This window comes from Physeter macrocephalus, chromosome 11 (genome assembly GCF_002837175.3).
Source record: "Physeter macrocephalus isolate SW-GA chromosome 11, ASM283717v5, whole genome shotgun sequence".
NCBI classification, from domain to species: Eukaryota; Metazoa; Chordata; class Mammalia; order Artiodactyla; family Physeteridae; genus Physeter; species Physeter macrocephalus.
The window spans coordinates 170850532-170875823 of record NC_041224.1 but is presented as its reverse complement, the minus strand read 5'-3'; the positions used below and the strand labels follow the sequence as shown (position 1 = coordinate 170875823).

The 25292-nt window shown below is 38.1% G+C and overlaps 1 protein-coding gene across 1 annotated transcript in view; it reads right to left on the bottom strand.

The window, feature by feature from the left end:
* The window catches only part of CPSF2 (cleavage and polyadenylation specific factor 2), a 33541-nt gene extending 10501 nt beyond the window's left edge, over nt 1–23040 (bottom strand). Inside the window, exons 1-11 of the mRNA XM_007105036.3 lie at nt 22916–23040; nt 19414–19474; nt 14934–15115; nt 13490–13649; nt 13253–13358; nt 12117–12246; nt 10052–10167; nt 8735–8922; nt 7761–8051; nt 1204–1304; nt 667–867 (exon numbers count right to left, since the gene is read on the bottom strand). Of these exons, the coding sequence (XP_007105098.1) occupies nt 667–867; nt 1204–1304; nt 7761–8051; nt 8735–8922; nt 10052–10167; nt 12117–12246; nt 13253–13358; nt 13490–13649; nt 14934–15082 (1442 nt within the window). The 5' untranslated portion in view covers nt 15083–15115; nt 19414–19474; nt 22916–23040. The remainder of the gene's footprint in view (nt 1–666; nt 868–1203; nt 1305–7760; nt 8052–8734; nt 8923–10051; nt 10168–12116; nt 12247–13252; nt 13359–13489; nt 13650–14933; nt 15116–19413; nt 19475–22915) is intronic.
* Between the last annotated feature and the right edge of the window lie 2252 nt (nt 23041–25292).

The following is a 25292-nucleotide window of genomic DNA, read 5'->3' as shown; positions in this document are numbered from 1 at the left end:
CTGAGCAGGGGGAAACTGAGAGAAGGCTGGAACCACCAGAGTGGAGAACACACACTGCTGTAAGAGAAATATAGAGAAATATAATAGAAAAGTAGGGAGAAACCAAATTGTGAAAGACAGCGTGCATTATGCTAAGGCAGTTGACATTTACTGATCTTTATTCAGGATAGTAGTGTTTTCAAATCTGTGATTAGAATGTGTGATTTCAGTTGTTTTTCTAATAGTGGGTATAGATTTGGTAGATTTTCTATGGTTCCACTCACACTATCTCCTATTCCTCTTGTAACTAAAACATGTGTGCAACACTACTTGAGACAAAACCCATTTCCCAAACTTAACATAACCTTAGCCATCAAAAGTTCTTCCTATCATATGTCTTTCTCCAATGCACATCCCTCACCTCTTTTTAAGTGGGGAGGGCGGGAAAGAGTCTTGATCATCGTTTTAAACGTTTCACATACCTAAGTAATAAAACTACCAGTTTTCCTTTATTATTAACTCTCTGTATGTTCCTCAACCTTTCTATTTTTACATTTCAAACTACAAGCTGAGATACTCAGAAACTAAGTACATGATGACCAGAAAGACCAAATTCTTTGAGCTAAAATGACAATACAGTTACTACCTCCAATCTGTAAGAAAGAAAAACTTGTTTTGCTCACATACTTGATAATTTCTCCATATTCATCCCATTTAATTCTTTCTTCTGGGGCAGGAAACATAGGATAAGACTTTTTAGCCTGTTTGAAGAAACTTCCTTTACGACTACCTTCACCTTTCATCATCAGGTCATGCTTAGTCTTATGAGCTGATGGCTGGTCAATATCTTCCTCAACGTCACTCTCATCACTGGAATCTATGTCTGCCCTAAGGGAGTTTGGGAAAAGATAAAGGTCATAAAGTCCCCCAAAGACTTTTAATTAATATTTATAAAATTATTAATAAATTAACATTCACTATTAATTCAATGATAATGATAATATTATTGGATTGATATTTTGTGAAATATAGCATTAACTGCCAGTTAATAAATACATATTAACATTAGCACTGAAAGGATTTAGTATTCTAGCACCACTGGAAAGATGTAATAAAAGTAATAAAGTCAAAAGAAAATTTAAATATTTTCAATCAAACGTTTTTGTCTAGAAATAAGTTATCAAATTACTTATATAAACTTCTAATCGTCTGAAAACAACTTACTCTTTTGACTGTTCAAGTTTTTTAGCAGCTTCTTTCTTTAGTTTCTCTTTTTCCAAGTATTCTTCAAGTTCTTTCCCTTCAAGTTTCACACGTTTCCTCAACTACAGAAAAAGAGCGGATGAAAGGAAATATCAATATTAGGGGGTTAAGGCAGTGGGGTGTGAGATACATCACATCTCTAAACTGATTCATCATCTTTAAACTAAATTTTCCTCTGAAATTATTTAAGTTTCCATTATGTGCAATTACAGATCCTATTTAGATTAGTACTAAAATTGAGCTGTCACATTTCCAGGATGGGTTTAATTTAATCAAACTGGCTAAAAATCACCAAACAGGCAAAGAAAATACAGAGAAGTATTTTTATAATTTGGTGTAGGTGAGACCTACACATGACATAAAACCCAAAAGAAAACGTGAATAAATATGGTGACAGGAAAAAAAAACCTCTGACATTTTAAATCTCATGAAATTTAAAGAAACTGAGAAAATTATTTGCAGCACTATTTGACTATCAGAAGCTACTTTGTCCTAAGAGCTCTTCCAAATCAGTTAAGAAAAAGATGATCAACATATCAAAAAAGGACAAAATGATATACAAGCAATTTATAAAATAAGAAAAATAACTAATAGCCAAAAAAAGATATATAACTTTACTAATGATTTTTGAAAAATTTTTAAATGTAATACCATATTTTAATTTATGAAATTGGCAATGCTAATTACTAATGGGGAAAGGGTACTTTCATCCACTCTGGGAAAATTAGTGCAACTATGTTAGAAGGCAGTTTGTCAACATCTAAAACTAAAAACGTACTTGTCGTTTAACACAGCATTTCTACTTCTAGGAATTTATCCTACTGAAATGATCACACAAACATGAAGAAAAAAAGTACATGGCAGCAATGTTTGTAATAGTAAAAAACTGGACATAACTTTAAAATCCATCAACATGGAATGATTAAATCAGTAGTTCCCAAACTTTTTGATCTCTTTTAGACTCTTAAAAATTACTGAGGGCTTCCCTGGTGGCGCAGTGTTGAGAATCTGCCTGCCAATGCAGGGGACACGGGTTCGAGCCCTGGTCTGGGAAGATCCCACATGCAGCGGAGCAACTAGACCCGTAAGCCACAACTACTGAGCCTGCGCGTCTGGAGTCTGTGCTCCGCAACAAGAAAGGCCACGATACTGCGAGGCCCGCGCACCGCGATGAAGAGTGGCCCCCGCTTGCCCCAACTAGAGAAAGCCCTCGCACAGAAATGAAGACCCAACACAGCCAAAAATAAATAAATAAAATTTTTTTTTAAAATGTTAAAAAAATTACTGAGAACCTCAAAGAATTTTTGGGTTTTGTGGGTTATATTTATTAGTATTTACCATATCAGAAATTAAAACTGAGAGATTTTAAAAATATTTATCTGTTCATTAAAAAGTAATAAAACCATTCATTACATGTTAACATTAACATCATTTTTTACAAAAGATAATTATAGTTTCCAAAGCAAAAAAATTAGTAAGATGTATGGCATTATTTTACATTTCTGCAAGTCTCTTTAATATCTAGCTCAATAGAAGACAGCTGGATTCTCACATCTGCTTCTGCATTCAATCTCTTGCAATATATTGTTTTGGTTAAAGTATACGAAGAAAATCCAGCCTCACACAGATGAATAGTTAGGAAAAATTTTTAAATAGCCTTTTCATGAATATTCTTCTTTGATATTACATTAAAACTCAGAAAGTGGTAGTTTCTTAAAGGTTAGCTGTAATGTGGAATCTGTAACCATACCGATCACTTTTGTACTCTGTTACTAAAATTTACTGATTTATCTTACACTTTGACTGGATCTTTTATTTGTACATTATTTTGCAACTTCATGCATTAGTTATTTGGAAAATACTAGTTCACTAAGTTACACAGATCTTACAAATATTGACAATATTTTTAAAAATCACATTTGCAAATATCACCGCCAATCTCATCAGAAAAGTCTTTTAAGTTGTCAGTCTCACAGTGATGAGAGTAAGTTTTCCAAAATTCTGATTTTCACTTGAAAGTTTCAATTTTATCAGATTGAGGCAAGAAATGCTGTCAATTGTTTTCCTTAGATCCACAAGCTCAATTATTTATTTTTAGGAAAATATCTGCCAAATAGCCAAGTCTGAATAACTATGTCATGACTTCAAGTAAAACCAGTGTTTCAGGGAAAAAAAAGTGGCTAGTTTAACTCAACAACTCAAACAATTACACAAGTGGTTTTCTTCTGGACAAACATCATATTTCAGTATGCAACACAAGTGCTTTTGTATATTTCACATCTTGGCACTCAGATTATTAAAAAAACCTTTTTACTAAAAGGATTTAATTAAGTTAATAACTTTTACTGCTTCATCAAGGACATTTTTAAGTGAAACTGACTTTTTTGAACTACAAGTGTGTGGTAATGAAAAATGCAGTGATTAATACAGTTTGGTGCCACTGCCCTGATTTATGCTAAGGCACCAGCCCTTTACCCACCATTGCTTTCACTCATCAATATAAATGTAGACACAGTAAAAGGCAAATAACATCTTAATATTACCATGAAAAACAGTCTGTGGACTCCATGAAAGCATCTCAGGTGAGTCCCCAGGGGTCCTTGCACCATACTTTGGGGAACCACTGGATTAAATAATCAAAGTACGTATACATAATGTATTATTTAAGATTATTAAAAAGAATTCATTCACTTATTCAAAAACATTTGAAAGTTTATTAATACCAAGTATTGAATAAAGTAAATCTGTATCTGCTTTCACTGTTCAAAAATATGTGGATAATTTGGCCCCATTTCTTTTTTTAAAAAATCATATAGATATTTGTATGTGAACAGAAAAAAAAATCTAGAACATATATGCTTCAAAAACGTCAAGTCATGACAACTAAATGCAATGTGTAATCCTGGATGGGATTCCGAACAAAAAAGGAAAGGGTAATTATAAAGGACATTGTTGGAGCATTCACCAAAAGTCAAGTGGAGTCAGTGGATGAAATGGTAGTATCATATCGGTGCTTATTTCCTTATTTCAACAGATGTATTACACAACAGTTTTGCAGGAGACTCCTTGTTTCTAGGTAATACACACTGCTGTGTTTAGAGGTAATGATGGAATGCCTGCAGCTTACTTTCAAAAAAATATCTAATATTGTGTCTATATGTATAAAAAGAAGTCATAAGGCAAATCCAGTAAAATGTTGACAATTGGGAAATCTGGGTACACTATTTTTTATAACTTTTCTGTTAACATTGAAATTATTTTAAAATAAAAAGCAACAAAAAAAATTAAACCAAAATCAAGTGTTTCTACTATATAGGATGAAAGAGTGATTTACGTTACACCTGGCATCCCACATTTGCTTACTTGGAAATAAGTTCAATTTAGAAAAGTGTCATTATTTCCCTGTGGTACACACTCTCAGCAATTTACATAGATCTCTATCTTAACCACAAATAAACTTCGACAGAACACTTACCTCATGATTTAGTTTATGCCTGTTGCAATAATAAATTTTACTCTCCATCTTATCTTTCATTTAAGATATCTAAAATTAATGGCTATATTCAAAAACAGATTTCTAGAATAATCAACCCTAAGATGTTTTTCTCCCTAGTCCTTCACTGTATTACCTCCAAGTTATTCCTTCTTCCTAATCAAATTTACTCCAATTCATTAATCCTTATTCATTTACTGTTTTTGCTCTTCTTAAATGAATAAGATTTGACTCTAGAGAGTGATAAATGTAGATGAAAAAATACCATACATAGTAAACTCTTATCTAACATGATAAGAAATCTGGTTTATTGCCTATTCACCTATTTGGTCATTCAGGAATTCAACCAACACATTTATTGAGGACCTTCAATGTACCAAGCACTGTTCTGGGTGCTAGGGATATAAAAAAACAAGATCCCTTTCTCATGGAACTTGTATTCTAGTTGGTAGTAGGAAAAGGAAGACAACAAACAAAGGAAAATATCAGATAGTAATGGGAGCTAGGAAAAATAAAGTAATGTGATTGGGTTGGCAACTAACTGAGTAGTAGACTGGTAGTCAGAGAAGCCCTACCTGAGGATGTGACCTTTAAACTGATACTTGAATGACAAGGAGTGACCAAGTGCAAAGCTGGGAGGGAACATCAGAGGCAGGAGACCCTGATGCAGTGAAGCAGTGTAGAGCATAAAGAAAACAGAATGAGACATGGTCAGAAAAGTGGGTGGAGATCAGATCAGTGGGATCTTGAAAGCCCAGGTAAGGAGTGTGAATTTTATTCAGAGAGTAGAAGGAAGCAACCTGAGGGTTTAAGCAAGGGAATGACATGAAATGATGAATTTTTAAAAGATGCCTTTGGGAGTTGTTCAATGGGTATAGAACTTTTTGCAAGATGAAAAGTTCTAGAGATCTACTGTACACCAATGTTCATATAGTTAACACTGCTGTGCTGGACCCTTAAAAATGGTTCAGATGGTAAATTTAATTTATTGTGGCTTTACCACAATAAAATGAGAGACAGAGACAGAGTGAAAGGGAAAGATACGTCTTTGGCCGCTATGAGAAGAAAGGATTAAGGGAGTAGAAAAGTAAAAACAGCGAAACCAATTAGAAAACCACTGCACAGTCCAGGCAACACCACTTAGCATGGGCTAGGATGATTGGGAGTGGAGATGGAGAAAAGTAGACAGATTTAGGATATATCTGGAGGTTGAGTCAATAGGACTTGCTGCTGGATTGGATATGGGTAGTGAGAGAAAAGTAAGGAACTGAAAATAAATTTTAATAATCTGTGCATTAGAAGCCTGGATAGTGGTTACCCTTGGAAGGATAGGGAGGATCAGAAAGGGGGCATCTGGGGTACTGGTAATAGACTGTTTCTTGATCTGGGTATAAGCCAGACAGGTGTGTTCAATTTGTGAAAATTCATCACGCTGTACACTTACAATATGCAAACTTTTCAGTATATATTACACTTCAATGAACATATTTAAAATTTCTGTATTTGGGGCTTGAATAAATATGTGGAAAGCACTGCTAGTCCATGACATGAGGAAGACTCAGAGAAGAACAAGTTTGGGAATAGAGGAGGAATAGTAAAAATTATTTTGGATGTCACCAAGTAGAGGGAAAAGGTGATAGATAATGGAGAGAACAAGAATAACCACAGAAGAAATACCCCTAACAAGGTGAGAGGGCAAAGAACCCTAAACATACGGGGCTTCCCTGGTGGCGCAGTGGTTGGGAGTCCGCCCGCCAATGCAGGGGACACGGGTTCAAGCTCTGGTCTGGGAGGATCCCACATGCCACAGAGCAACTATGCCCATGCGCCACAACTACCAAGCCTGCGCTCTAGAGCCCACGAGCCACAGCTACTGAGCCCACACGCCACAACTGCTGAAGCCCGCGCGCCTAGAGCCCGTGCCCCGCAAGAGAGAAGCCACCGCAATGAGAAGCCCACGCACCACAATGAAGAGCAGCCCCTGCTCACTGCAACTAGAGAAAGCCTGTGCGCAGCAATGAAGACCCAACACAGCCAGAAGATGGAACGATGATGATTAGCAGAAGTGGTAAGGTTCATGAATTGAAAGTCCCAATGGGACCAAAGAATTGTTGGCATGAGAGTACCAGAGAAAGTCAGCTATGAGACCAGAGTGGGATGCTTGAGGGAGAGATCTGGAGATCATAACGAGGTTAAAGGTATGACCATGGGAGTGGACAGCATGATCATGGGAAGGGATGGCTGAGGTGGAGCGGAGGAAAAGATCATTAAGAAATAAGGTGTCAAGGAACTGAGAGGGCCAAGAACCTGGATAAATCATATATATGGATGCTAAAGTCATCAAGAATAGAGTCCTGAGTATGAGTGGACTGGAAGACTGTAAACCAGGGTCTAAAGTCACCGATGAACAACAGAGAATGACCAAGAGATCAGTGTCTGAAACAAGGAAGGGTCAGTGTATTTTCAAGTCTGACGGCATGAACTACAGAGGGAAGAGAAATGGCTTGAAAGCTGCAACACAGAACAAGGATACCTACCCCGCCCAAAGTACACGAAGCATGAAAGAGAAGGCTACAGGAAAAAGAAATCATTAGGAAATAGCCAGATTTCAATTACAGGAAGGATGTGAAAGGAATTTTTCAAAGAGTGAATAAGAATACAGCATATATGCATACTCTCTGGGTATGGTTCCAGAGGGTACCATGGAAGGGTTCAATACTCAGAGTTTCCAATTAAGGAGCTCTGAAATGTGTGCTATTAAAGCCTCTCTACTGTTAGTCAGATAAAAATCCTGAAACAACTTCAAGTTTTATTTTGGGTCATTGTTATAAACATCTTGTATAGTGTACCCCCCAAACAATTTTAAGATAAGGTTCATGGACTTCCATGGCAGTCCAGTGGTTAAGACTCCGTGCTTCCACTGCAAGGGGCATGGGTTCAATCCCTGGTCAGGGAACTAAGATTTCACACGCCACACAGTGTGGCCAAAAAAGAAAAAAGATAAAGTTCACATACAAGCACTTACCTCTATTTCTGTAATTTTTTCAGAAGGATTATCAATTAGGAAACGTGCTAAAGTCCCAGGAGTAGTTCTGTAAGTTAGAATGATTGAGTTTTTAGGGTCCTGGCACCACTGAATAAACAGATCCCTTGAAAATCCACATTCCAGGTCGGGCTGGCTGGCAAGTACCACTTTAGGGCTAGGTACTCGAGCCAAGTCAGAAAGACCATGACATAGAGAGAGATGACGAAACTGAAATGGATTATTTCTTTTGTCTTCAAAACATCTCATCAATTTATCACTCATCCATTCTACCTAATATGGGGGGAAAAGGTGACAATAATTAGAAAATACTGTATTATAACCTCAATGTATCCTACGATAGTTAAGGAATTCAAGTTCCATCTTGTTTAAAGTCTTTTTTCCACCAACTGTTGCTTATATTCGTACCATGTTAATAAGCAGCTTACTGTCTGTTTCTATTCCCCATCAGATCTGCCCAGACCACTGTTCATCCCTAGAAATCTAATTTTGCATTATGTTTCAGTTATAAGTCACCTTAAATCTCATTCAGAAGGTGGTATGTAAGTTCTAAATGAATACCTTACCCCAGACATTGCTACTTCAAGAAAAGAGCTTATCCAAAAGGAAGAGAAAAACAGATTCTAACAATTATATCCTATGAAGTAGGTTCTATTTTTGCCATCATTTTAGATTGTGATACTAAGCATTAGAGAACCAAGTTGCCCAATCTGTAAAATGGGGACAAAAACAGAACCGACTTCATAGGATATAAAAGGATTAAATGAAATAATACACAAAGTGTACAGAACAGTAAGTGGCTGATTTTTAGTTTTTATCATCATCATCATTACCAACATTATTATCCTCAACCCCAAGAGAAAAAGAAAATCCAAAGGGCAATTAACACACTGTTTTCCATAAGCCCAATCTCTGTAGCAAACATCTTTATTACAAATGATAACATGAAAACAAACCTGGGACTTAGAAAATTCCACCACATTATAACTGACATTATTTAGGAGCGCCAATGAGTAAACACCCAATCCTGCATCTTTAGTTCTCCAAATTTGATCAAGGAGTTGAGCAAGTTCCAAAACTCTGCCTGCAGTGTCCACTGCTATCAACACATTTCCATCACCTCTTAGTGTTTCCAGGACATTTGCTAGAAAACAAGAACGTAAAATCCTTATAGAACATAACAATACTTTGCTATAAAATTAAAGATAACTTTATCTCCATGTTTTTACTATAAAGACTATAGTTTATAAGAATGCCATTAACTCTCAATATTTTTTTCCATTGAAAAATTATAAATTGGTGGTTCCAACCCTTTTACCCATAGTACACATAGAAAATGACATTTGTATAGTATACTGGGAAAATTGAGTGAAGGGCAAATGCAATCAGCCTTGGGTTTCCAGGTCACTCTGGTCTCACCTGCCTACCTCAATGAACTTCATTATAAAACATAATTCCCAAATTTATACACACACATTTATAGTTTAGATTAATACATACATGTTTTGTATGTATGTATGCCTGTAGAATAAAAGATAAATAATATTCCCTCTTCCAATAAAAGACCTTCTAGATGAAAGTCTGCTTGGAAATATTTAGTCAAATCAAACTCTAGCAAAAACAAACCAACAACAAAAAAATACCAAGAGTTGAAAACTTCTTAAAGTTAGAGTAACACAGTATATAAGTCATACTTTTTAAGTAGAAAAATGAAGGCAGTGGTATCAAACATGTTGAAAGTGGAATCCAATTTTCCCTGCTGAATTCCCATGCAGCTTACAAAAAAAGAATGTAAGGTAATAGGGCTCAAGCCAAAGCAGAAGCAACCAGGGATGGCCCAGATACATCTCTTTAGAATCAAGACTACTAGATTAGAGCATAAAACACCCAAACACCAAAATCAGCAGACTATCTGCACCCTCATTTACCTCCTTTGTTCATTTTGCTTTTAGAGTGTAAATGTTTTTCTAGTAGATTTATATGAGATCTTTATATATTTTGATGTTCCCTAGACATATACCAGAGAGAGCTAGCTATGTGCTGAATGGCAGGAAGAAACCAATCTTTATACCTATCCCACAGAAGTTAAATTCAAACCAACTAAAGCATCTTTTTGTAAAAATATTGATATGGTCACATAATATTTTTTCAAAAATACTAGAGTTAGCCAATCTCATATGACAAGAAAAATGTCAAACAGAACAGAATAAACAGTAATTCATACTACCATGCACTTCCACAGCTCTGTACAAAGGACAGTATGCAATACATACTCAGAAGTTGCTCGTCTCTTTGTTTTCTCCTGGGCTGCACATACGTAGCATTAAATGAATCTGTGATAAGTAGAGAGGGTCTGCTTAGCATTTCCAGGGAACATCCATTTAAGTGGCTATAACGAAGTTGAAGAAGAGGAATACTTTATATCATTTCAAATAAACAATAGCTTTTCTTACCTAAAAAATAGCTTCTTTTATAAGGTTTTTTCCTTTTCTAACTATAAAAGTATACATGTGGACTTCCCTGGTGGCGCAGTGGTTAAGAGTCTGCCTGCCGATGCAGGGGACACGGGTTCATGCCCCGGTCCGGGAAGATCCCACATGCCGGAGAGGCTGGGCCCGTGAGCCATGGTCGCTGAGCCTGCGCGTCCGGAGCCTGTGCTCCGCAACGGGAGAGGCCACAACAGTGAGAGGCCCGCGTACCGCAAAAAAAAAAAAAAAAAAAAAAAAAGTATACATGCTCCTTGATAAGAAAATCTGGTAAATTCAAAAAAGGAAAATTAAGCTCTTCCAGAGTAACATCACTGAAAAGATAATCGATATAATATTTTGGGGTATATCTTCTAAGTACATAAATTTTTCTATGCGTATATAGGTATACGTGTTTTACAAAGGTGATATCCCATGTACATGATTATATACTCAGTTCTATATCCTAGTTTTCTCCCATGACATTAAAATCATTTTCTAAATCTGATTTTTAACAATTATAAAAGCTTTCTGTTGTGTTTGTACAATATTTATTTGGTCATTTCCCTTTATTGATATTTAGGTTATTTTTTTTTTTGCCATTATAAATAATCTGTCAAAGAAAACTTTTGCAAAAAGCTTCAATTGCATTTCTAGTTGTTTCTTTAGGACACATTCCTAGAAATGTATTTACTAGAATATATGATATTGCTAAATGGCTTTCCAGAAAGGTTTAACCTTTTTCAGAAAGCTCTCCCTTTTCCAGAAAGGTTCAACCAGAAAGAATGACCAACTCACTAAATATTTTCCATTAGAATACTACCATTTAAAAACAATTTTAACAGTATTTAATTTTAAAAATCATTATCATTTAAATTTTCTCTTTTTTGACTTTATAACTTTTGTCCATTTTGCAACTGGTATCTTTTTGATTGATTAATACCTGGTCTTATAAATAAGTCTTTGCTCAACTTGATGTAAATATTTTCCCTCATTTATAGGTCTTTAATTTAGTTTGTTTCAGACATTTTAAACCTGTATGTAATCAAATCTAGCAGTCTTCCTTTGCAACTTGGTCCACTGCCTCTCTGCTTACAAAGTCTTTTCCAAATCAAGAGATCAGACTCACCAGTACTGTTTCATTTTCTATTTAATTCTAATCCAACTGAAATTTATTTTATTATGCGGTAAAATAGAAAACACAAACCAAGTTTTTTCCCAAAATGTTTGAATACCATTTACTCAAATACCTATCTTTCCTCATTAACCTGTGATTACAAGAGCCTAAAATTCAACTTATTAGTCTTAAATATTTCTTAATAAGATACAAAAGATCTTGAGGATACTGTAATCTAATATAGAATAGCTATGTACTTGATGTACAGAAATTACAAAAGAAGCCAAAACAATTTTAAAGAAATGCTGTAAGTACAAAATGAAGTTTTAAAATTAAACTACTGTGTCCCCTTTTAAAGGGAGTCTGACTTTAAATATAGTTATATTAGATGGTATTAATGACTTTATCAAAAACAAAAAAAACAAAAAACCCCACCTGCAAAGTTCCTCTAAATAGCAGGTCAAGAACATATAAAATATAATTTGTTGTACAAAAATTAATCTCCTTTGCAACATCTCCAGAGAGATATCTGTTTTATAGAGTGGATATTTGCATGTAAATTTCAAAACAATGTCTTTTATCTCATATCAAACTTTTTCCCTTACAATGCAAATAACTCTGAAAACATTCACTGTTTGGTGTTTTCAAATTGCTCTAGATTTCTAGTTAAAAAAATAACTTTGTTTCTAATTTTCTCTCCAAAGAATGAAATAATACAAATTGCATTTCCATTAGCTTTTGTCTTGATATACCTACATCTCCCTCTTGTGGTTGAAGTCAACTGCATAAACAATTTCTTCTTCTCCATCTTTGACTATCTTCCATATTGTTCCACCTATCATATGACCAGCTGGCAGAGGTGTGATAGACAAACCATGTCCTTTACCTATGTCAACAAGATAATGACAGTACTCAGATTTCTTTTTACAACCCTAAAGAAAGGTTATTTATTTTTAGCTATTTTTAAATAGGTAACATATGCAATCATACAAAATTCAAAAGTAAAAAGGCATACAGTGAAACGCAAGTCTCACCCACCTGTCCCCCAGCTACCCCATACCTTCATGCAGGCACTCTTGTCATGTTATTATATATTCTTGCAGATATATTTGTGCTGATAAATAGAAGGCTAGAGATTGCCATTACTATTTAATAACTTAGCATGAACTAATAAATTTTAATATTTCTATTATGCACATAATTATCAAGTGTTTCCATCTTCACTAACCTCTAAATTGACAATTCTTATCTCACTATGGTAAAGAATGTATTGTATAGAAAACAAGTACAAGCAAAACTGTTAAGACCATTGCTACTTCCCGGCTAATCTTCAGAGTCCATTTTGTGCCATTTTTTCATATTTATGGGTTAAATTTCTGAAAATGTTTCAATATAATTCTCTCTATAGATGAAAAATGTATACTTAATATATGACTTCCTGACCTAATTAAATGACAATTTTCATGTTCAATTCTAGAATTCAGGCATGTTCTACTCTGTGCTGCCACAGCACTTCATTTACTTCAATCACTACATTTAGTCATCTGAGCTACTCAACCTACATCTGATCTACTGTCTTCAACCTACTTGTGAGCTCTTAGGAAGAGAATCTGGCCACATTTACCTTTGTGCACTATATACAGTAAACACTAAATAAGTGTTTCCCAAATTAAATGTGAAAAGGCCTGAGCTGTTACATTTTGTTAGAATATAGTCTGGAATATTTTAAAATTCAAATGACTTCGGGGAATTTCACAGTTCCCTATGAAAAAATGCTAATTTTTTATTCTTCAGACAATAGTGCCTATAATTTTTATGACAAATTCCCCTTGTACTTTACAGTAGTTTAAACCCCATTAGTCCAATTATTTGCTACTGGAAACATGTTTTACCTTTCAAATTCACAATCTGAGAGAATTTTAACTGCTGTATTTTATCAAAGGCTGCATCCACATCATCTAGTGTAAAGAGCGTAAAATCTTCTGTATTGTGTCGGGACTAAAAGAACAACACAAATAAAAGGTTAAGGCCACAACAGTGAGAGGCCCACGTACCGCAAAAAAAAAAAAGAAAAAGAAAAAATGCTCACTGCAGGAGTGTTAAAAAATTTTTTTAATTGCTTAAATTACCTGATAAAGATCATACATGAACATCTGCCCCATTTTATAAACAGGAATGGTTGCATAGATAGCACAGTTCAAACCCAACTTTCCGACAGCATACGGAAGGGCGCCAAGATGGAGGGGATCGGGGTGAGACAACAGTACTGCGTCAATCTGGTGAACATGCCTAGAACACAATCAAAATGACTATTTCTCAGTCTTGTTCCCAAGGGTAAAGGCAGGATACTCAAAATTAATTTGCCAGTTCTGATTCCTCTCAGTACTCTGAATCGAAGATTATGCTGGGGTAAAAGAGAAAAACTAAGAGCTAAAATTATGTTACCTATGAATTTCAATTATTACTCTCCCTGTCCTACATAGAGATCAAAATTATGGTATAAGTTGCACGTAAATATATAGTGTCTAGACACATTTTTTTTAAAAAAGGAAAAAGGGAAACAGTAGACACCACACATAAGCTGATTTCAAGTGGCTATCTTGTATACTATTAATTTAAGTTCAAGAACTCAGCTTAGAATTTAAGAAATTGTTAAGGAAAGGATATTTAAAAGGCCACATATTTATTATGGATTTTTGTCTCAGCTTTTTAGCATGGTGACTGACAGTATATTCATGATAGTAAAACTTCAATTAGTCAAAAATATGTTCTCATCAACAAAAAAATAAGAAAAATAATTTTTGCTACAAGTTCTAAGTGTTCTAAATGTTTAAGTCCTGGTTCCTTCCATAATTAGTACAATACTGCTAACGTAACTAAATTTTTCTTTGATGGATTAGTATCCTTTTGTATCTCACGGTCTTTAATCTAAGCACCAGTTCTCAAATTGAATCAAAAGATAACAGGAGGGCTTCCCTGGTGGCGCGGTGGTTGAGAGTCCGCCTGCCGATGCAGGGGACGAGGGTTCGTGCCCCGGTCCGGGAGGATCCCACATGCCGTGGAGCGGCTGGGCCCGTGAGCCATGGCCGCTGGGCCTGCGCGTCCGGAGCCTGTGCTCCGCAGGGGGAGGGGCCACAACGGTGAGAGGCCCGCGTACCGCCAAAAAAAAAAAAAAAAAAAAGATAACAGGAATTGCATCAAAAGATAACAGAAGATAAGCTAATGTGATATGACCGAAGAACTTTAAACAGGGAAGGTTTTTCCTCTCTTCAAATTCTTATAAACTTACTCTTTTTCTAAAATTAGGGTGCCAAAATTTCTACTGAGTTCCATCGGGCAAGTAACAATTAACTTAATATTTTGCTGAATTTCAATAAACACAGCTTGAGTAAATCAAAACTACACAAATAAAAACAGTCAGTATTTGGCTCTTCGGCATAAGTAAAACTAAATATTTTACTATCAACTAAATTAGAGCAAAAAAGCAAATACTGTGTAACATCAAAGTGGTATAACAGCGTAAAAAAGAGAAGTTGATTTACGAAAAGTGTGGAAATATTAACAGTAACTTACTTCCTCAGGGAATCTATAATATCCATAGAGAAGTGCTCATCCCAGCCACAGTCCAATAAAAATCTAAACTCATCGACTTGGAGAAGATAGCAAAGAGCAGACTCTTCCTGGACCCCAGAAAGGGTAGTTAATTTGATAATAGATGTCATTTTTTCGGTCCAATAACAACAATCCAAAAGGTTCTTTCAATAGAAATAAAAACATAGTTAAACATAAAAGTCATTTTAAAGACCTATTTCCATCATTGCTAAGTGTAAAGGTACAAACATAATCTTACACACTCCTGTTTACAAAGAGTCCTTCAGTGGCTCCCCAGTGTGGTTTAATGAAAAGTAGTAGATTTTGTAATCAGACAGACCCGTATTTGAATCTACTCCTATGTGGTTCTGGGCAAGTTAATTAACTTTTCCTCACTTATGTATCCTAGTCTATAAATCATGAGTATTAATATACACATAAAAAGGATGTTGGAAGATTTCAAATAATGTGTAAATTACCTAGAATGGAGGCTACTAAGTTCCTCAATAAATAAATGTATACTAAATTAGTGAACTTATTCTTCACGGTAAATTTGTTCCTCCTTTATTTTGCTCTCTGATGGCAGTAATTACACTGCATTACAATTATTAGTTTATGGGTCTTTCTCTACTAGTAGACCAGTGGTCCTTAAATAAAGGGACCCCCCCCCCCGCCAAGAATCTGATAAAGGGCTATGGACCTTTCCTTCTCCCCCCAGTCCTTAAAAAAAGACGAAAAGGCCCATATACATGTAAAAATTCATGTATTTTTCAGGGAGTTTAATGTTAAGAACTCTTGCACTGGAATGTGAGCAACTGAAAAACAGAGGTAGTACCTTATGTTTGTAATTCCTAAAAGAGAACCTGACACATAGTAGGTGCGCAACACATACTTGACAGAATATAGTCAGGACGCCTACTACATATTTCAAGAAGATACAACATGAACACATGTTTTGGAATTTAGGACCTAGAGTTTGTGTGCTATTAAACAGATGTTATTAAAAACATTGATTAGCAAAGTACAACTCCACAGCAACATTTCTGATCCTAGCTTTAGCCTTTCCTGGCTAACTACGCAAGTAAGTGAGGTCACTGCATGTCTCACGATCCCTCGCCATCTGCCCAAGGTCATCTCAACAAACTAAGGGAAACTGCCCACCTTTCTTAACAGGCTGTCAGGGGGCTAATCCTGCCATATCTCCCATCCTTGTTTACCTCAGTCACAGCCAAACATCCAAGACTCCTAGGTTATCCATCATCACTGATGTGGACATCTAATTGGACCCAATCCACTACCTCTTCTCCCTCCGAAATCCTTTCAGTATGCCCTCTGGAACTACTGCGCTAACCTGGAACTTCGACCTCTTCTCTGAACATTCTCCTCACCTGCAAATCCACAGAAACCTAGTTTCTCCTGCAGGCTTCTCAAGAGGCCTTTTTTCCTCTCATACTCCCTGACCTCCAAAGCAGGAAGGATGTGCTCCTTCCTCCTCACTGCAGCTTCCAACCTGTCTTCTTCCACCTCAAAATACTCCAGTCCCATTGAAGGTCATGCTGCCCAGCCAGCTCACTGTGAGCCTTTCCTATTCTTCCTTATTGCTGGCATCTATTAATCTGACCTCACTCACTGAGGACTTTAGTTCCTGACTCAGTCTTCCTCTGAGTAGCTTCAATACTGACCTCATAGTTCCTTGACTCTCTCAATTCCAATAATCTTCATTTCACTTCAGCTACCCACCACCACAGTCACAACCATGACATTATCATGACCAATAAGCTGCAGCACTTTCAAAATATCACCTTCAACTATCTCCCTCTCTCACTCCCACCTTCCTTACTCTAGAATTCCCACTGCAAAAATCCTTTAGCCTCACTGGTATCTCTAATCCACTGACTACTTTTTCACTGTCCATGACCCCCTCCTGTCTCCACTCATGTCTTACCATCGATCCGCGATCCATCATGATTATTTTGCAAATACTCTCAAGTATCTTGCTGCTCTAGTCCTTCCTTGTACGAGCCTGGCAAAACCCCAACCCTCATTGACTCCAATCACTCACTTTGTCTATTCCAGCAGCTCAATGTTGCCAGAAGGGGAAAAGAAAAGCAATCACAAAACTATGCTATTTGCTCTTCAAATTCATGGCCAAAGATTTCAAACAGGCACTATGTCCTACCTATCAATCTGATTTTTCTTAGTAGGTTGACTTTCCATCTCTGAGACCATCATTTCACATCTCCTCTTCTCTGCTCAAGTATCACACACCCTTCTCTCCACCCTACTCTCTGTTGATAATCTCACCTCATTCCTCAATTATAAAAGTAATCAGACAGTAACCCCTCATTTTCCAAATACCGTACCTGTTAACCTATCTGCATGTATACTGTTGTGTCTCCTACCGTAAGGAACAAATAGCTCAGCTCTCATCCAAGGCCAATCCCCTGTATGTGCTCTCAATCCCACTCTCGTTTCTCTTCTAAGGATAACTTCTTCAGTCATCTCCTCCTTCTCCTGTATCATCAACATATCACTGATGTACAATTCCTATTAGCATACAAAGATACTCTAGAATTTCCCAACTTAAAAGAACCCTCTCTTCATTCTCCAATTCCCTGCAACTGCTTCATCATTTCTACACTCCTCTTTCACAGCAAAATTTCTCAGAATATTTGTCCACAGATGTGTCTCCACTTTCTCACCTCCCATTCACACTACTAAATCTGACGTCTTTCTCTACCCTATCACTACACGAGCTTTCATCAAGGTCACTGACAAACCTCTATACAACTGAAGCCAACAGACATTTCTGTGGTCCCAAATTACTGGAAATCGTAGCAGCAATCAACAAAATTAACGGCTCCATCCTCCCAGAAACACCTTCCTCTTCTCCTCTGTCAACCCTATCCTGGTTTTCTTTATATCTAACTGGCCATTCCTCACTCTCTTTAGTTAATACCTCTTTCTCCCCTCAACCTCTAAATGAGGCAGTGCTTTTCAGCAGGACTTTCTTTTCTCTTTTCTCTCTAGGCAATCTTACCCAATCCCACAGCATTAAGACCATCTGGCCTCTGATGGCATCATCCTTGATTCCTTCCTTAACTTGTTGCTCACATCCAATCCATCAATAAGTCCTGCATTTTTACTTTTATTGTATTTCTCAAGTATAATAATTTCTCAAGTATTTCCTTCTATCTCCACTGTCACCAAGATCTCTAACTAGTTTGAGCTATTATTTTCCCTGCCTCAAATTTATTCTCTCAGAAACATTTTCTGACCACCCTAAAGTCCATCCCCACCTCAGTTACATCCTATAACGTGTATTTTCCTTCTATTTTCCTCAAAATACTTAGTGCCCACCTGCACTTGCTGCATATTTACTTACTCACTTTGTCCATCCCCTTCTCTCCTCTTAACCTTCACACCAGAATAATGACTCCATGAAAGTAGAGACTTGGTCTATTTTGATCACAGTTATATTCCAATACCCCACGGTGCCTAACACATAGTGGTGGTCAGTAAATGCTTCTTAAATGAATAAATGAAGATGGCTGGTGTTAAATGAGCTTAGTGCTGTTACCACACCATTAACAGCTACCTATTTACATGTATTTCCTCTGGCTTGGGAGAGCTCTCTGAATGCAGCACTAGGTTTGATCTATTTTTGTATCCTTACTATTTTAGCACACGTCTTACACATAGTGGTTGTTTAACAAATAGTTACTGAAACAAATAAGTTAAAATAAAAAATATATTGACTTAGGGACTTCCCTGGTGGTCCAGTGGTTAAGAATCCACCTTCCAATGCAAGGAATGCAAGTTCGATCCCTGGTCGGGGAACTAACATCCCACATGCCACGGGGCAACTAAGCCTGCGTGCCACTAACTACTGAGCCCACGTGCCACAACTAGAGAGAAGCCTGTGTGCTCTGGAGCCCGCACACCGCAACTAGAGAAGCCTGCGCCCGCCCGCGCACCACAACAAAGATCCTGTGTGCTGCAACTAAGACTTGATGCAGTCTAATTAATTAATTAATTAATTAAAAAAATATATTGGGGCTTCCCTGGTGGCGCAGTGGTTGAGAGTCCGCCTGCCGATGCAGCTTGGTGTGTTCCTATTTGTAAGGTATGAGAAATGCAAAGATACTAATTCTCTTTTTGATGAAAAATATTTATAAATACAGTTTTGGATAGGACTTGAATCTCCCTGCCAAAAAGCTCCCTGTACCACAATTATATTAATGGCCTAAGAGAAACTTTTCCTACTCAAATCTACCTTACCCCCCACTTTCTTTATTTACAGTATGAAGTGAAAATACAAAGTTTCTTGCAGGTAGAACTGAAAGAGTTCATGTTAAAACTTTCTTGCAGACAGACCCAGATTTCAATAGATGAAAAGATTTTTATTACAACTGCTTGTAATATAATAAAGCTGTATCTTTATTAGACAGTCTTTACTTACTGGTATCTCAGTCGTATATAGGATGAAACACCATGAATTCAAAGAAAGAGTTCTTTAAAATCTAAAAAATAAAGAAATAAGAGTTTCATGAATGCGGTATAATGATTTACTTCTGTTTTTAATACCGGTATTTAACGTCTATGTCTTGCCCTAAGGTGAAGACCTTGAGCAAGTAGAATAACATATGCTCCTTTTTTGTTTTTTGTGGTTTTTTTTGGCCATGTGGCGAGGCATGCAGGATCTTAGTTCCCTGACCAGGGATGGAACCAGTGCCCCCTGCAGTGGAAGCGCAGAGTCTTAACCACTGGACCCCCAGGGAAGTCCCGATATGGTTCTTTTTTTAAAAAAATAAATTTGTCATAATTTTAGGAAGCCTAAACTTACATAAAAAATAGGATTAAGATAATAAAAGACAAAAATAAATAACATGAAATTGGCTCTAATCAGGGGCTGAAATATGCAGCTTAGGAAATAAGATTTTTAAAACTGACATTAGCTTATATTATTGAGAATCAGAAAAGAGGTGGGATCATGAATTATTCGACTGATAAGGACTGGTAGGCCGTGGGCAGAAAGAGACAAAGAGAAAAAGCTATTCAAAACAGGGGAATAACAGGATCAAAGGCATAAAACAAACACTTAGAGTACCAGTGACAAAACTAGCCTGGCACACTTTCATATAAGCAAAAAATGAAAGAAAAGTCCTAATGAATAGAAAAGGGCCAGCTAATGAAAGGCCTTAGAAACTTTGGACCCAGTTCTAACTGTTGAACAGAGAACAGGCAACAGAGAGACATTTTAAGATCACTTATCAAGTAAGATGACGTGATACAGGTAGTTCTGTATTTTAGAAAAACTAGCTGGAATACATGATTAGATAAAGAAGATAGAGAAGCAGGGAGATAAAAAAGGAGAGTATTTAGGTATTTAGCAGCACACTTCCTCATTTCAACTTTGCTGGTTCTATTTTGAGACTAATTTTCTTTAGACTCAAATGTACCTTATAACTCTATGACATGACTTCTTAATTGTTATCTAAATAACCAAGGCTTGAAACACTCCTTGTTTTATTCCTTCCTTTACTTCTTGAACAGTCTGTTACCAACTCCTGATTATTTTCCCCTGAGAATGCCTTGTACATTTATCATTCCCTTTCCATTCCTACTGGAAGTACCTTAATACAGGGCCTCATTACCTTACATTTGGGTTTCTGTTTCTTTGCCTCCAGCCTTTCCTTCCTTCATCTCAACGTATACCTTACTACCAGATTAATCTTCCAAAACACCCCTGCACATAGGATCCCTTGCTCAGAAATCTCTGAAGGCCTCCTACTGCTTGAAAAAGCAGAATCTGAATGCCTTAACTGGCAATGGAGGGAGCCAGCAAGCTGCTCTGACATCACCATTGACTATGATCATTTTAAGGCCCAGTTCAGATCCCACCTCACTAATCCCTCTATCATTAGTCTAGACTAGAACAGCTCTGTCCAACAAAAATATCATGCAAGCCAGATATGTAATTAAAAAATTTTTTCACAGCCACATTGAAGTTTCACAGGTGAAATTACTTTTATTTAACCCAACATATCCAAAATATTATCATCTCAACATGTAATAATTAAAGAAATTATTGAGATTTTTTTTTTGGTACTGAGCCTTCAAAATCTAGTGTGTATTTTATAATTACAGCACATCACAATTCAAACTAACCACAATTTCAAGTGTGCAGTAGCGACATGTAGCTAGAGGCTACTGTAATAGCAGAGATTTCTAGAATCTAAAATCAATGCTTTGGACTGTAGAGCATTGTGCTTTGCCACTCCTAAAGTGCAAGTTGGCACCATACTATTTTTATGTACATGTCTTAGGCTTTGTTTAATGGTATCACCAACCACTTAGTCTCCCAGCCTAAAAATTCTGAAATCACCCTCTTATCACCATTTTGGCTGCCACCAGTTGAATCCTATTTGACATTTCAGAAATGTCTCTCTGACATCCTTTACTATCCTGCCTCAAAGGAGGCATTCATTACCTTACCTGAATGATTGCAATTTCCTCTCATCTAGTTTTCCTGTTCCAAGTTATCTTCCACACAGCTATCAGAGAGACCACCCTAAAAAACAAATATCCTCATGCCCCTTCCTTGTGCAAAGCAGTCATTGACTTCCGGCTAAATACTGAATAAAATCTAAACACCTTCCTTGGAAAGCAAGGTCCTTCACAAGTTTACCTCAATCTCCCTGTTGCTTCACCAACCGCCCTTACACTGCATGCTCCAGCGCATTCATTCTCCCGCTCTCCCTAAGCACGCCAAAACTTCTCAAGTCTCTGCATCTCTGTACTGCAGCCAGGGATGACCTTCTCCTGAGCTTAGTACATTCCTTTTGACCCTTCGTGACCCAGCTCAAATATTTACTCCTTTATAAAGCTATTTTGGTGTCTCCAGGCAATGTTATTTATTTTTAGCTAGCACAAGTGGGCACATAGAATATATGTTGAATGGATGTTAAATGTATGGGGGAAGAGTAAAAGTGAATCTTTTTAACTCCAATACCAAGCACAGCGCTCAAAGCAACATAAATGTGTACTGAAAGGAATGAACCTTCACCATATCATCAATTCCTTCCGGGCAGTAATTTCTGATGGATACCATTTCACCTTAATTATCTATCAGTTACTTGCTCTCTCAATAACGATCGTGCATGTTGATGACAACTGAGGGGAACCATGCAAAATCTAAGGGAAAACGAAAGAGTCTGGGTTAGCCCTGGAGCTCAAGTGAGAAAAGTCTCCTCCTGGTCAATTCAGGGAGAGCACGGGTTTCACAACAGGGTCAAAGGGGTTCTAAAATTAAAATTTAGGGCATGGGCAATGATAACGCAGGCTCGCCTGGTCACAGGAAGTCAGACGTGCCGGAGTTAAAATTATTCTGACCTCCTGTTTACTGAAGAGCATGTAAATAGAGTGATGATGCTGGAAGCGCTCAAAGGAGATGCGGGGGGCGGGATGCGGAGGGCCGAGGCTGTTTTAAGAAAGCACTGTAACGTCTTAAAGGCCTTTGGAGTCGATTAACTAAACAGAACGCCTACTTTGTGCCCAGTAGCCTCGTGATCTCTCAACCCGAAACGACGGGAAGACCCCGAGCGAGGAGGCTGAGAACAAGGTAGCCACAATGCTAAGAAGCCAAAGCTGGCGTCGGATTAACTCCTCCAGCGAGGAGAGACTGAAAGGCCGGAGGGAAACAGCAAAAAGGAGGAAAGGAGAGTCTGGGAGTGAATCGTAGGAACTGCCACAAAAGACCGAGAGCTTTAGACCCTTGGAGAAGTCACTCTTTTTCCCTCGCTGAACACTTCCGTAAGAAACGACCAGGACAGTCGCACCCGCAACCCTGGGGGCACGTCCGCGGCGGAGACCAGGTCGGAGTCGGAGCCAGGCTCTCCCCGAGGGCCGAGACGTTCCCTCCCCCATCCAAAGGCGCACTGCTTTCTTCCGCCCCCACTTGCCTCGTCAGTCCTCCCCCAACGCCGTCCACTGCCCTTCCCAACCCCTAGTCGCATCCAGGTTCAAGAGCGAGAAAAGATGAGGTTGGCTCAGCAGCGCCGGTGACGATTAGGTAGCAGAAGCCCATCAATGGCGGCCGCCATTTTGAAACTGGAGGCGATCCGCGGAGGCGGGGAGACCCAGGGTGATACCATCTTCGGGGGTGGGAGGGACTAAGCTGGAGGAAGGAGGTGGCATTTGCACCGAGTCTCGTCACCTGGGGCTGAAGTTTTATTTTTAAAGAATTTACAATGTGTTGAAGCTAAAAGAAATATGAGAAGAGTCAAGCGGTGAAAGGAAGAAGAGGAATGATTTCTCGGAGCCACCCCTCTCTTAGAGCGGGCTCGGCGAATGGTGGGTCCCGAGGCCGCAGCTTCCGCCGGCGCCGGGGGCTGGGCTCACCGCCGCCCTAGGTCGTGGTCTCGTTGTTGCTCCTGAGGCTTCAGGTGGGTCCGGGATCCCGGGCGGTCGAGACGGCGAGAGTCCCCATTGTGCAGGCGGGGAGGGTGCACCTCTAGGAAAGCCCTCAACGGCGGTGTGTACCTGCGGGTGGGGGTGGTCTGGGCCTCCCCGTGACTGCCGCGGCCCGCCTTCCCGAGGCTTCCAGCGAAGGAGACAGGGAAAGGCAAGGAAATAGGGATTGCTTTGAGGTGGGCGGCTGCGCTCACGGTTCCCGCCTGGCGCCTTTGGGAAGGGGTACTCTGAGGCTGTCCTAACTGGAAAATGTCTTTAGGTTCACGGCTGCAGCGGGGAAGGGACTGCTTCTCCGCGAGCATCTCCGATTGGTCCACGTTTCACAGTTGTCTTCCTCGTTATTCAGGATTGGAAGCTAACCTTGCTCTCTTCTGAGTCTCCAACCCTCTTGAGCCGACCGTTCCACAAAATACACACTTTTTCAAAACTTAATTTTTAAAAAAGTAATACTTACGCTTGTGGGGCGTATACGTCATTAAGACGCGGTTCTAGACCTCAAGGAGTTCCGTTTCTCCATGCATCCAGGACTGTTTTTTATAGGTTAAGTCGACACTTTCTGATCACTACATATAAAGTGCTGTAGGGACTAATTAGAGTAGAATTTATTTTATTAATGTCTAGTCGTCTATATTATTCCAGCGTGAATTCAGAGGGGCTTACAAAAATACACACTATATACAATTTTCTTTTTAGAAGTTAAGCGGAAAAAAATTGGGTTGAAGAAAAGGTAATACAGGCATATCTCATTTTATCGTGCTTCACAGATAATGCATTTTTAACAAACTGAAGGTGTGTGGCAACCCTGCATTGTCAGATGTTGGTTAGCATGTTTTAACAATGTTGTGTTTTTTAGTTAAGGTATGTATATTGTATTTTTAGACATAATGCTATTGCACACTTTAAATAGACTCTAGTGTAAACCTAATTTTTATGTGCACTGGGAAACCAAAACATTCTTGTGACTCGCTTTATCTCTATGTTCGCTTTATCGCGGTGGTCTGGAACCAAACTCATTATATCTCCAAGTTATGCCCTTATTAGGAAAAACGAGATAAAGCCAAAAGTAACAATATAAATGTTGACCTTTATACTTCCTGTAAGAGACAGTAAAGCACCAATGAGCTTGGACCAAGGAGCCAGACTGCCTGGGTTTTAATACCAGTCTGCCACTTACTGCATCTGTGACCTTAGGCAAGTTGATTGTCCCTGAATTTCCTCATCTGAAAAAAATATTCCTATTGCATTGGGGACATTATATTAGTTAATACATGTATAGTAATGTGAGGATTACATGAATTGGTGATTATGAAAAGCATTAAGAACCATGCCTTACAGAGAGTACTCTAAGAGTCAGCTCTTTCTAAAGGTAGGGAAAAAATTTTGGATCATTTTGGTATCAAAGAATACATCAACCGTTACTCAATTCCCTTAGTCCATAAGATAAAAACCAGTTTGTTTTGTTTTGTTTCAGGAATAGCATAGCTACTCCCCAGTTCCGAAGTAAAAACAAAATTTTTCTTGAGAGATCTTCATATAAAGAAGACACTAATAATATGTACAGTGCCGTTGAGGGCACCCATGTGGATGTCACTCTTTATCCAAGCCTAGACTTGTCTCATTAGAGATTGTCCCAGGTGCTTGCTGCCTTTTGCCCATCAGATGAAGCCATCTTACTGTCTTGAGCCCGTGAGCAAGAGCCTGTCTACGTTCCCCCTCCTATCCTTTCTCTAGGGAATCATTCTTGCTCACTTTTTATGTCCATCAGTCTTTGTCTTCCCTGGTCATCCCTTTGTCTTCCCAGTGACATATACAGGACAAATTATGCTGAGTGCCACTGGGTCCCAAAGTCCATTTAGTAGTAGATTG